This window comes from Ornithorhynchus anatinus, chromosome 1, assembly GCF_004115215.2.
Source record: "Ornithorhynchus anatinus isolate Pmale09 chromosome 1, mOrnAna1.pri.v4, whole genome shotgun sequence".
Classification (NCBI taxonomy): Eukaryota; Metazoa; Chordata; class Mammalia; order Monotremata; family Ornithorhynchidae; genus Ornithorhynchus; species Ornithorhynchus anatinus.
In genome coordinates, this window is record NC_041728.1 from 65,519,549 (window position 1) to 65,533,033 (window position 13,485).

Here is a 13,485-nt window from a genome sequence, read left to right on the forward strand (position 1 = left end):
AATTTATTACCATCGAACGGGAGTTCTTTTCTGGGAAAACGGGGGAATAGGAGTGTGTCCCTGATGGAGAGAGATTTTTGACATTTCCTGGGACACGTTTGGCTGCTGTCATTTTTTTTGACTGCTACAAATTAAAGATCTAGCTACTTATTTGAAATATCTGATCAGTTTTCAAGTTAATAAAGTCAGGACTGCCTTGTATTTCAAGAGTTTGGTGGAAAAGGGTATCCTGCCATTATTCTTCTTGCCATTTTTCAGGATGATGTCATAGCCAGAACGTGGAGGGATGGCCCACATCTTTTCATTGTTTCTATAAAAACAGAAGAGAAAGAGAGAAACTGGAATTTAACAGGTATAATTTTCTGTCTGAAAATATGATTTCACCATCCAGAATATCCTTATATTTTTAACTGCTGTGCAGTTGAAAAAGTTTTCTAATTCCTGGTTGTCTAGCATTTGTACTTTTGACATGGAAGACATTTTCAGATTTCAAATCCTTAATTTTGCACCCGCTTCCCCGGCCCCTCCCCCACCCACACATTATAGGCTTATGCTTCTCCCAGCTTCGAAAGTGAGTTTTGCAGCTATCCTTGAAAAAATTGTATCCGCTAGTTTTGGTATTTGTTAAGCACTGTACTAAGCGCTTGGGTAGATAGAAGTTAATCAGGCTGGACACAGTCCCTGTCCCGCATAGGCCTCACAGTCTTATTCCCCATTTTACAGATGAGGTTACGGAGGCACACAGAATTTCGGTGACTTGCCCAAGGTCACCTAGCAGGCAAGTAGCTGGATTTGAATCCAGGTTCTTCTGACTTCCAGCCCCCTGCTCTATCAGCTAGGCCGGAAGTTTTCATTCATTTGAGTGAAAACTTCTAAAATGTTAAAAGGGGCAGTTTCCTCCAGGGTTTAATGAATAAAAAAAAAAATCAAGGAGATGATCAATGAGAGTAGTTTAAGGTATCCCACCTCTCACCCAGAAGATTTTTGCAGTAATTTTGAATATGGCATTATCGATGCTGGTCATCTTTCTGCACTTTGCAATTCCTCTGTTTTTCAGATCGAGGATAGTGAGGGAATTATTTCAGGTTGAGGTGTGATTGATTTAGGAAGGCATATTTCAAATCACATGCAAATCAAATTGGAAGCATCCTTTTAATAATAATAATGATAGTAATAATAACTGTGGTATTTAAGAGCTTACTATGTGTCGAGTACTTGTTGTAAAATGCTGGCTTAGATACCAGATCATAAGGAAGCAGCAGGGAGAACAGGTATCGAATCCCCATTTTGCAGATGTGACATCAATCAGACAGTGGTATTTATTGAGTGCTTCCCTTCTGCACTAGTGGCTTGGGAGAGTTGCGTGGAGCAAGCAGACGTGCTTTCTGTCCTCCAAGAGTTTACAATCTAGAGAATCTTGAATCTTCCAAAAGGTTATTCAGACCTTGTTGATTAGTGTTAAAGATCAAGGGTCCAAACTTTAACTCCCACCTCACCTCGCTACTCCCCTACACAACCCAGCCCACACACTTCGCTCCTCTAATGCCAACCTTCTCACTGTGCCTCCATCTCGTCGCCGACCTCTCGCCCATTTCCTTTCTCTGGCCTGGATCCCCTCCCTCCTCTAATCCGACCGACAATTGATTCTCTCTGCCTTCAAAGCCTTATTGAGGGCAAGAGGCCTTCCCTGACTAAGCTTCTCTTTCCTCTTCTCCCACTCCCTTCTGCGTCACCCTGATTTGTTCCCTTTGTTCTCCCCGCCCAAACCAGCCCCACAGCCCTTATGTACCTATCTATCATTTATTTATATTAATGTCCATCTCCCCACCTCTAGACTGTAAGCTCATTGTGGGCAGGGAATGTGTCTGTTTATTTTTGAATTGTACTTTCCCAAGTGCATAGTTCAATGCTCTGCACGGAACAAGCGCTCAATAAATACATTTGAATGGATAAATGAAAGAACAGGTCAATATCAGTGGCAAAGATTGGTACCCACTCTCCCAAAGGAAGGCATGTGCCCTTTCAGGAGTTGGGGCACCATCCTTTGATCTCCATCCTCCCTTGGATTCACCTCTGCCATTTCTCCTTCCATGCCCCTCGCTCCTCTTCTTTCTTAGCCCCGCAATGCATAGAGTGTGCTGCTGCTGTTACTTTCTGATCAAGGAACCAAAGCCTGGTGTTTGGATGTACGAGCACGTGACAGGCAGAGATGCGCCCTACCCCGCTTTTCTCCATTTGCATTGCAGTCATTTTTGACACGAATTTGGAAACCTGAGGGAAATGAGTGTGTTGATCATTCAGAACAAATAAGTGACGGCAAGCTCGCTTTTCCTTTGCAGTTTCCGTTTCGATGCTGGGGCTTCATGGGTATATCTCGGCATCAGAATGGCCTCTAATGATTGTAAGTATTTGTCACAAACTTTGCTCATGTGGTTCTTAAAAATTCTACAGGTCCCCTTCCCTTTAGACTGAGAGCACAGACTGTGCTAAGCCAGAGGGTTTAAGCTGCTCAGAGAGTGGAAAAGTGGGGAAGCAGACAGCTTCGGGCAAACTCAAAATTTCAATCTCTGCACCACCCTTTTATTCATTAATTCGTTTAATCATATTTATCGAGCGCTCCTGTGTGGACAACACCGTACTAGATGCTTGGGAGAGTACAATAGGACAATAAAAAGACCCATCCGCTGCCCAGTTTGTTCCAGTTTGCTCTTGGAAGGAGCCTGGCCTAAAGGAAAGAGCTCGGGCCTGGAAGTCAGGAGACCTGGATTCTGTCCCGGCTCCACCACTTGCCTGCCGTGCGGCCTTGGGAAGTCGCTGTGCCTCATTTTCCTCTTGCCTAAAATGGGGATGAAATACTCGTTCTCCCTCCACTTAGACCGGGAACCCCGAATGGGATCGGAGACCGCGTCTGATCTGGTTATATTGTATCTACCCTACTGCTTGGCACATAGTAACACGTATCACGGTTCTTATTATTTCGAACTCACCTGTGGAAAGAGAGAGGCTGTGAACAGCTAGTTCTTTGTCCAAGGCCATTTCCCCTAGTCCCAGAAAGTAGATGATTGTCATCATATTTGGAGGAGGAATTGCTCGGGACATAGTAAGCAATCAGTAAATTCCACTGATTGAGTGATTGAGTTGCCGAACAGAAAACCCACAATCATTTTTCCGGGCCAGTCGGAGTGGAGCGAAGACCCACTGGATTGAAAGCTGAATTTTTCTTTTACAGTTTTACATGGTGATGTGCATTCTCTACATTCTATACGGTGTACTGTGGCTCGTCTGGTCTGCCTGTTACTGGAAGGATTTGTTGAGGATCCAGTTTTGGATTGCTGCCGTGATTTTCTTGGGAATGCTAGAAAAAGCAGTGTTTTATGCAGAATATCAGAATATCAATACCTCTGGACTTTCATGTAAGTTGCTAATGCCATCCCAACGTGCACCGGTATGCACTGCTCTGAAACACAAGTGGATGGAGAGATTTGTTTGTTCATTTGTTTTTTTCCCCCAGCCCAGGGTCTCTTGATATTCGCCGAATTGATCTCTGCAATTAAGAGGACTTTAGCACGTCTCCTTGTAATCATTGTGAGCTTGGGCTATGGCATCGTGAAGTAGGTATTGGTAGTGTTGTAAAGTCAATGGCTTTTGTTTGCATGCTTATCCAATATTGATATTTTCTGTATCATCCCAGAGACTATAGATTCTATGCAAAGTTAGCGGAAATATGTTGTTACTATGACTACTTCTGCTTCTTCCCTCTGCGTTAGCTAAGCTCTAAATCATTTGTGATTTGTCCTATTGGTTGTTTTCGTAGGAATTCTAGTTGATCAGTGGTATTTTTATGCACCAGTTCCTCAGGTTACTGTAACAATTAGTAAAAATTTGAATACCTAGTTATTTAACAACTCTAGCAGCAAGTTTTTTTTTTTTTCTCTCATCTACCTGTGCTAATTGTTTTCCTTTTTTCTTTGATCTAGACCTCGCTTAGGAACAGTTATGAATCGAGTAGTAGGACTGGGTGGACTCTACTTCATTTTTGCAGCCATTGAAGGCATTATGAGAATTATTGGGGTAAAGAAATGAATTTTTCTTCATTATTTTGATTTAAGTATGTTCTTTACCACTTGTAATGTTCACTTTCTCTGGCCAGTTTCTTTGATATGAATTGATACTCTGCATGAGTGTCCTGAAAAGTTTCATTCTGAATAAGGGGCAAGTTTCTTTCCTGTGGAAGACTGCTGAATTTTGAATAAAACCAAAGGAAAGCTCAGTTAGAATTTTCTGGTATTAGTAGAGAAGGATGAAGACCGTCCACTGTGATATGCTTTATCTGAATAAGTATTAGTCCACAGTCATTTATTCATGTAATCTTATTTATTGGGAAGAGTGCACATCCCACTTGTCAGTCAGTGGTGCAAAGTGTGTATTCGGTTTGTACAAAGCACTGTACTATGTGCTTTGGAAAAGTACACATCCCACTTCATTCAGTCGTATTAATTGAGCGCTTACTGTGTGCAGAGGACAGTACTGAGCGCTTGGAAAGCACACTTCGGCAACAGGTAGAGACAATCCGTACGCAACAACAAGCTCACAGTCTAGAAGGGGGAGACAGACAACAAAACAAAGCAAGTAGACAGGCATCCGTGGCATCAAAATAGATAAATAGAACTAGAGCTATATACACATCATTAATAAAATAAGTAGAATAATAAATATGTACAAATATACACAAGTGCTGTGGGGCAGGGAAGGGGGTAGAGCAGAGGGAGGGAGTCGGGGCGATGCGGGGGGGAGGATGAAAAGGGGGGCTCAGTCTGGGAAGGCCTCCAGGAGGAGGTGAGCTCTCGGTAGGGCTTTGAGGAGGGTAAACTAGTTTGGCGGAGGTGAGGAGGGAGGGCGTGCGAGATCAGAGGTAGGACGTAGGCAGGGTGGGACAGGCAAGAACGAGGCACCGTGAGGAGGTGAGCGGCAGAGGAGTGGAGCGTACGGGGTGGGCTGGAGAAGGAGAGAAGGGAGGTGAGATAGGATGGAGAGCTTTGAAGCCAATAGTGAGGAGTTTTTGCTTCATGCAGAGGTTGATAGGCAACCACTGGATATTTTTGAGGAGAGGAGTGACCTGCCCAGAGCGTTTCTGTAGAAAGATAATCCGGGCAGCAGAGTGAAGTATAGACTGAAGCAGGGAGTGACAGGAGGTTGGGTCAGCGGTATTTATTGAGCTCTTACTGTGTGCAGAGCACCGTATACGTCTAAAAGACACATTCTCTGCCAACAGTGATCTTAAAGTCACTTGCCTTCTGGTAACTTGTAATAAGTAATTACCATGATCTCCTTCTCCCATGTGGCATTCTCTGTTAAATCTGTTCCTCCCATCTCTGATAGCTGTCTTTCAATAATCTGTGTTCATTGGAGATTAGGATAATTTGTATAAAAGCAGAGGTGCTAACAGATGGCTTTCACTTTCTCATGGAGTTGGTGAGAAGCAAGGGTGTGGCCAAAAGAAAGGTATCTGGAACAATGAATAATCATCAGATTAATCTCTCTGTTCCCGAATAAAACTATTCAATGGCTGACTATCCAAATTGTAGATTACTCTTGGCCTTCATTTCTCTCTCCTGCAGTTTGCTGTTGTACTGTTACCTTGTTTATCAGCACTTCCACAGAGAGAGGTGTTGTAGTTCAGGTCGGAAGATTTTCCTACGTAGAGAGCTCTGCTAAAATGTTTACGTGGGAAGGAGGCTGGAACTATTGACTAAAGTTAGATTTTTGAGAGCTCTGAACAGCTGTATTAACTCTGCGGATAATCCGGAGTTGCCTGGAATAAAATTCCAAAAAGGAAGCTATGAAAGTGGTTGAAAAAGTCAGAACTGTTGTTGAAGATGTTTGTTTACATCATTACGCATATGCATATACATGAGGTTCAGTCCAGAAGTAATGCCTCACTTTATTTCTTCCAATATGCCTATGAATGTGAAAATTAAATGAAGTACGTACACAGTTTTGACATGCATGAAGTTTTTATGTGTATTCTCCAACTCCTTTGAACACCCCCCCCCCCCCCCCCCCGTTTTATTTTACCCACTGCTTTTGGCCAACTTAGAACCAGGTCCAACTGAACCTCAGTTGTCAAATGCTTTGCTATAACACTGTAACCTGTTTCTAAACTTTCTTACCGAGGCAACGTTACTAAAACGTCCCCGTAGCCTGTCCGTCAGTGTGTCAAAGAAGATAAATCCATCAACGTCCTTATTGAACACTTATTGTGTGTAGAGCACTGTTCTAAGCGCTTGACCCAGCAGCACTAAGCTTATTCCTGGTCCTAGTTTTTTTTTTTTCCATGGCCATAATCACCTCCTCGGTGCACATCGGTGATGTGTGATGTGATGTGTGGCTACTTGCTAGCAGCTCTGGTGTGCAGAGGAAATACTTTTGGTGAGGATAAATTCAGCTACAGCCTCCCAGTTTCTGAAATAAAAATGAATTGTGGTATTTGTTAAGCGCTTATAATGTGCAAAGCACTGTTCTGAGCGCTGGGGGATACAAGGTGATCAGGTTGTCCCATGTGGGGCTCACAGTTTTAGTCCCCATTCTACAGATGAGGTAACTGAGGCCCATTGAAGTGACTTGCCCAAAGTCACACAGCTGGCAAGTGGCGGAGCCGGGATTAGAACCCACCACCTCTGACTCCCTAGCCCGGCCGCTTTCCAGTAAGCCATGCTGCTTCTCTATGTAATGTTTATTCTTACTGCTTATCCTCATCTTCCGTCATCATCATCAGGGAAGCAGCATGGCATAGTGAATGGAGCCCGAGCTTGGGAATCACAAAGTCACGGGTTCTAATCCCAGCTCCGCTCGTCTGCTGTGTGGCTTTAGGCAAGGCACTTCACTTCTGAACCTGTTGGTTCATTCATGCATTCAGTCGCGTACTGTGTGCAGAGCACTGGGAGGCTGTTAGTTTGGACGCATGATACGATGCTCATTGACGCATCAAAGGAACTCTTAATTTGACTGGGCAGGAGATGCATGCCTGTTCATTGAAAGCTCACATACAACGCTTTGGTTATTGGATAAAAAACAAGAGCTTTTAATTTTGACCTGACGGTCAAAGATCTTGATGACTCATTTATATACAGTGATTATTTTTAGAATAATAATCTTTAGAATAATACATTGTCTTCAGATGAACTTTGCCAGGAATGAGTTTGAAAAATCAAAGTTGATGAGTAGCCTGTCTCTCTCTCTTGTGACTTGTTTTGTGATCGTCCTTATGTTTATAGTCATTTAACTTTTTTTTTGGCCCAGGTGAAATTGCTCTCCTCAGCGATTAACTTGTCGGTGCAAAACTTGGTTACGTGCTTTTTTTCATTGTTTTTAGGGTGCTAACCATGTGGCTGTTCTTGTTTGTGATATTATTTTAGCAGTCATTGACTCCATTTTTGCATGGTACATATCCTTTAACGTGTCCTTTTAATAAAAGAGAAAAAAACCCAACCCCTTAAGGTTGAAAATGAGAAAACAAGGAATTGAAGCTGATGACCATTGTGTTTTTCATTTCCGCTTAATGCAGGGATCTAGTGGCAGGTAAGAGGGTGGGATCTAATCTAAAAAAAGTTGTGTCCTCCTCTGTCCTCAACTACGGTGATTAAAATTAGATGATTCAGAGAGATTTACACTAAACGGAAGGGGGAAACAATTCTGATTAGTGTTCTGAAAATAAAGAAGTATTGCAGAATTCCGTGTTTCATAGGCTAGACGCTCATCCATCTTGGATGATCCTAGTGAGTCCTGCTGGGAAGCAGAGGATTGATCCGAATGGACACTTTGAGCTCCCTTCCAGCTCTCTTGCTTTTCCTAGCCATGGGGGAAACGGTTACCTCTTCTATTTCCCAGCTCATCTTCCCTTAGCAGAACCTGCTACTCTGGAGGAAGGGAGGGGTACAGAATTTTGAGCTGTATCATGCAGATCCGTTGGGAGAATGCAGGTGATTTTAATCGTTTCAGTTGGACTTTCCAGAGCTGCAGATTCCATTCTCGTAGCTGATGTTTCTTTGCCGCACTGTTTTTACGTTCACCTTTCTTTGGTTCCTTTTCCTGCACTTGACCCAGTGTGCTCTTGTTTCTCCCCACCCCCTCCAGCTTGTAGTTAAACCAGTTCCTCTTTTCACTAGGACTTTAAAGGTCTCCCTGGAGGAAATGATTGTTGTGACTTCTAGGTAGTTTTCCTTCTAAAGAGTTCTTCTTAAGGCCTGATATTTTTTTAAAGAGTTTTTTTTAGCTTATGGAAGTTTAATAAGAAGACATCTCAGCGTTTTGCTGAAGTCTTCACTTAAGTTCGACACACCTCTTCTTTTGACCGGTACAAATAAATGGATAGGGCTATCGCTTTAAGGCCCAAGTTTAATTTAGAAATGGCAACTAATTCAGTTTTCAGAAGTGAAAGATGATAGAGCACCATTCTTTCATTGATGTTACATTTTTTCTGAAACCCTTACACATGCTTCCTAAATGCCTGTTATGAGGAGTCATTTCGTTCATTTTTTGTCAAATGCCCTTTAGTATCCACTTTGTTTTCCAAGCTTCTTTAAAAATGTATAAATGTCCCATTATTTCAAGCTTTAAAACTTCAAACTGTGCTTTGCATGCAGTGGGTGTGGAACAAGTATAGTCATCTGCCTAGAGTGGATCAAAATTAAATGAAAGATTCTATTATTGGAAGATGAGGGCTGATTCTTAATCATCCTATATGTAATCCCCCAGCAATCCATCCTAAGAACATTCGTGTCCCAGAAAACTTTGAAATTTCACTAACATTTGGCTTCATAAGCAAACAAAAAGCTAGTCTGTCATAAAAGTAAAATATGTATATATTTTTTTCAAACGAATTTGCCTACTTGCCAGCGATGAGTGAAACGTTAAGGTTCACGAGTAGGATTTCTCTGGCTCAACTTACATGTCATTAGCAAGTACAGCAACAAGAGGCAGAGAGTTATGAGGAGAAGATGCCATATAAAACCAAAGAGATTAAATTAGAAGCCCATCACCGCACCTCGTACCCACACCCCCTGCCCCCAGAGGCCAGAGAGGCTCTCTGGTGAAATAATCCAACGTTTATCGAATTATGTATCTGAGGATGTGCGTGTAAATAAATATGCTCCTGAGTAGGTTTTCCTAGCCAGTAATAGAACAGTGCTCTGCACACAGTAAGCATTCAGTAAATATGACTGATTAATAGATTTAGAAGCTCTCTATTTCCAAGCACACCAGACCAACTCACTGCATGCTGAGGACCTCTGGTTGACATTTCATTGGTCATCTTTAGGATAGTTCTGGGGTTTTTTTTTTTTGTTGTTTAAATGGTATTTTTTAAGGGCTTACTATGTGACAGCCAATCTAATAAGCACTGGGTAGATCCAAGCTACTCAGGTTGGACACAGTCCCTGTCCCTCGTGGGGCTCACAGTGCTCATCCCCTCTTTACTGATGAGGGAACCGAGGCACAGAGCAGTTGAGTGACGTGCCTAAGGTCAAATAACAGACGAGTGGCAGAGCCAGGATTAAAATCCAGGTCCTCTCGACTCCCGGGCCCGTGCTCTTCATTCATTCATTCAATCGTATTTATCAAGCACTTCCGGCGTGCAGAGCTCTGCACTAAGCACTTGGGAAAGAACAATGCAACAATAAACGGTGACAGTCCCTGCCCACAGTGAGCTCACAGTCTGCTCTGTGAGTACAGTCTACCCTGCGAGCTCTTTCCACTAGCCCACGTGACTTCTCTGTTCAGAGCTGCGTTAGGATCAATAGGGTATTTAACCAGTCTTGAAAGGGAACATAAATGAAATGTTTGCAGAGTTAGATGCTACGTGACTCCCGTAGCCCAGCACTAGTTTGGATGGAAAATTTCTAGTCCGGTCAAGAGAATTGCAATAGCACCGACAAGATCCTTAGTGTCATGGCTTGGGGGCGAGAACACGGGCTCGGGAGTCGGGGATGTGGGTTCTAATCTCGGCTCCGCCACCTCTCTGCTCTGTGACCTTGGGCAAGTCGCTTCACTTCTCTGTGCCTCGGTTACCTCATCTGTCAAAAGGGGATTGTTAATAATAATGATGGTATTTAAGCACTTAGTATGTGCCAAGCACTGTTCTAAGCACCAGGGTAATAATAATAATAATGTTGGTATTTGTTAAGCGCTTACTATGTGCCGAGCACTGTTCTAAGCGCTGGGGTAGACATAGGGGAATCAGGTTGTCCCACATGGGGCTCACAGTCTTAATCCCCATTTTACAGATGAGGGAACTGAGGCACAGAGAAGTTAAGTGACTTGCCTACAGTCACACAGCCGACAAGTGGCAGAGCTGGGATTCGAACTCATGAGCCCTGACTCCAAAGCCCGTGCTCTTTCCACTGAGCCACGCTGCTTCTCAGGGTAGATATGAGGTCATCAGGTTGTCCCACGTGGGGCTCACGTCTTAATCCCCATTTTACAGATGAGGTAACTGAGGCACAGAGAAGTTAAGTGGCTTGCCCAAGGTCATACAACAGACAAGTGGCAGAGCCGGATTACAATCCACATCCTCTGACTCCCAAGCCCCTCACTAAGTCACATTGCTCCTGTGAGCCTCATGTGATGCAGGAACCGTGTCCCACCTGACTGCCTTGTATCTCCCCCAGCGCTTAGAACAGTGCTTGGCACATAGTAAGTGCTTAACAAGTGCCATAATTACTATTAACATTAGTGTTACGGCAGTAAACCAACCTGGAAACAGAATAATTGGAGAAATGGTCAGGAATGGAAATGAAACCGACATGTTTGAACGAAGGAGCCTCAGCCAAATTCCAGTCCTTCCCAGATCCCCTCCAGCCTATGCATCAGACAACAATCATCTGATTATCTTGTACATCCTCAGTGTCTAACACAATGCTTGACACACAGTCAAAACATGCTAACTGCCGTAACTAACATCGAACCACATGCTTCCTCACCCTCACGTGGGATCGTCGGTTCCGCGGCAATATTGGAACATGATTTCACCCAGCTTACCCGTTGCAGATATTCAATTTTCCAGGGAAAACACTCAGGCGTTCCTTACTCAAAAGAACATTAGGAGGTAATTTAACCTGAAGCTATTATAGTCATTTGCCACCAGCAGAATCATCTTGAAATGTCCAGTGAAAGCAGACAGAATGTCAATTAGCACAGTTCAACATAGAGCCGAAAGAAAACTCTATTTACAGGAGGGCGCTGTGTATGTATTGCTTGCACATGAAAAAGAACCTCGGAAAATTCACACAAGTCCTCTTGCCGCTTCAGCTACGCTCTGAGTTTTGGGGGGTTTTTAATTTTAATTTCTGATAACAGTGCATTTGACCAATATTTATAAGTGGCGCGTTGTCCATTTCTCCCAAGGGTAGTTTGCGGGTAAGGATGTGAGTGCTCTGCACATAGTAAGCGCTCAGGAAATACTATTGAATGAATGTGAGGAATGACATATTCGGTTTTGGTATAGATGATTTGGGGCTGGATGGGGCAGATGGAGTTCTTCCCCAAAGCAAGGACAAGCCCACAGGACCTGATTTTACGCTGATGCCAGCCCTGTCCTCCCCAGCAATTCTCTGCCTGCAGAAAAAGGAAATTTTCAGCCCGGCTTGCCCAAATGCATCCAACTCTGCTCCTCTCGTCTCTCCTGCGTCCGAGCCGCTGCTTCTGGGCCTTTTACTCTCCTCTCCAACTCTGTTTCTACTTGGACCAGGGAGAGAGACCATCAGGGCTGGCTCTCTGGCTCGAGGGGCAAAATTCGGAATCTATCAGTCGAGCAGTGAGATTTATTGAGCGCTTACTGTGTGCAGAGCACTGTGTTAAGCGCTGGGGAGGGTTCAGTACGATAGAGTCGGTGGACACGTTCCCTGCCCCCTGCAAGCTGGCAGCCTAGAGGGAGTGAGAAAAGAAAGAGTGGAGATATGTGAAAATTATGGGAAAAGAGAAATAAGGAGGTAAATTATCAAAGGTTAATCTGTCCATTAGTCTGCCCAGGATAAAAGTTAACTCAGTTCTTCTGTAGCATCAAGGGTTATGTCCCTGACAAGGAAACTGCTCCAGAATTTTTTCCCCTGGGTGGTGATTCTGCAAGAAAAATCTCTAAAGATCTGTTTTCCTTTTATAAGAAATATGTGGAAATCTGCAGCCCTTCATCCACTGATAATAGTGAGATTAAGGATTTCCGAAAATGACGTTACATTGTTATGAAGTAAAATAATACCGAAATGCTTGCACTTGTAGCAATTCTCCCGAAATGCGTGGGGAGAAATAATTCAGAAGGCTCTGATCTGGGTAGAAATTTCAAAATTTCGATGGAATTCTTAGCAGCCAAAAAGGAAAGTACAGTTGGGTGTGGGGGGGAATCAAGGTCTTCTCATCTCAGGCTTTGCATTTCAACTTGATGATTTTGGCTCTCTTGATTTAGGCAAAAGAATCTGACCTTGTTCTTCTGGCCAGCATTCCTTTGGCTTTGCTTGATTCTGGCTTGTGCTGGTGGATATCCTTTTGCTAACCGCTAAAAGCTTATTAATGTTGGTATTATGGCTCTATTATTGTTGATTCACGCTTTCTTTAGTATAATCACGTTTGGGTGGGGCCAGAATTTCCATGGGGGCCCTACCAATAACATAGTTACCAATATTACCAACTGTAAAATTGTGCCGTGAATTCACTAATTTTTTTTTTTTTTAGGTCATCACTGAATCCCCTTTTAGACCCCTCCAAACCACACTCAGCTCTTTGGGATTGGATTGCGTTCGGTCGATCAGTTCTCGGTGGATATTTGATATTCTGCCGTTACATTTTTCATAGAGAGGCGATGGAGTACTCTTCTCTTTCCTTTATTTTTCCTGAAAATTATGGGAACAGAGAAATAAGGAGAGAAATTATCAAAGGTTAATCTGTCCATTAGTCTGCCCAGCATAAAAGTTAACTCAGTTCTTCTGTAGCATCAAGAGTTATGTCCCTGACAAGGAAATTTTAAGCTTTCCTTAGGCCATGAGAAGCAGTGTGGCCTAGTGGATAGAGCACGGGTCTGGGAGTTGGAAGGACTTCCTGTGCCTCAGTTACTTCATCTGTAAATGGGGATTAAGACTGTGGGACGAGGACTCTCTGACCTTGTATCTATCCCAGTGCTTAGAACAGTGCGTAGCACATAGTAAGTGCTTATGAAATACCATAATTATTATTATTACTGGTAGTAATAGTATTAAGGGACGCAGCCACGGTCACTGGCTTTTCCTGCAGCCTCATTTCCTCCAGAGCTTCACCCATCTGTGTGGTTGGTCGGGAAAGGGAGAGGGGAGAAAGAGAGAGAGAAATAAAGAAAAAATGAATGAATAAATGAATATGTGTGTGCTGGTGTTTGTAACTGTGGCCTGCCTGATAATAATTATTATCATTAATAATAATGATGGCATTTGTTAAGCACTTACTATGTGCCAAGCACTGTTCTAA

At 43.3% G+C, this 13,485-nt stretch overlaps 1 protein-coding gene across 1 annotated transcript in view; it reads left to right on the plus strand.

The window, feature by feature from the left end:
• Positions 1-13,485, plus strand: part of TMEM87B (transmembrane protein 87B) — a 46,384-nt gene that overhangs the window by 12,947 nt on the left and 19,952 nt on the right. The window contains exons 6-11 of the mRNA XM_029058786.2: positions 259-352; positions 2,340-2,401; positions 3,230-3,413; positions 3,512-3,611; positions 3,978-4,071; positions 7,373-7,444. Coding sequence (XP_028914619.1) covers positions 259-352; positions 2,340-2,401; positions 3,230-3,413; positions 3,512-3,611; positions 3,978-4,071; positions 7,373-7,444 — 606 coding nt within the window. The remainder of the gene's footprint in view (positions 1-258; positions 353-2,339; positions 2,402-3,229; positions 3,414-3,511; positions 3,612-3,977; positions 4,072-7,372; positions 7,445-13,485) is intronic.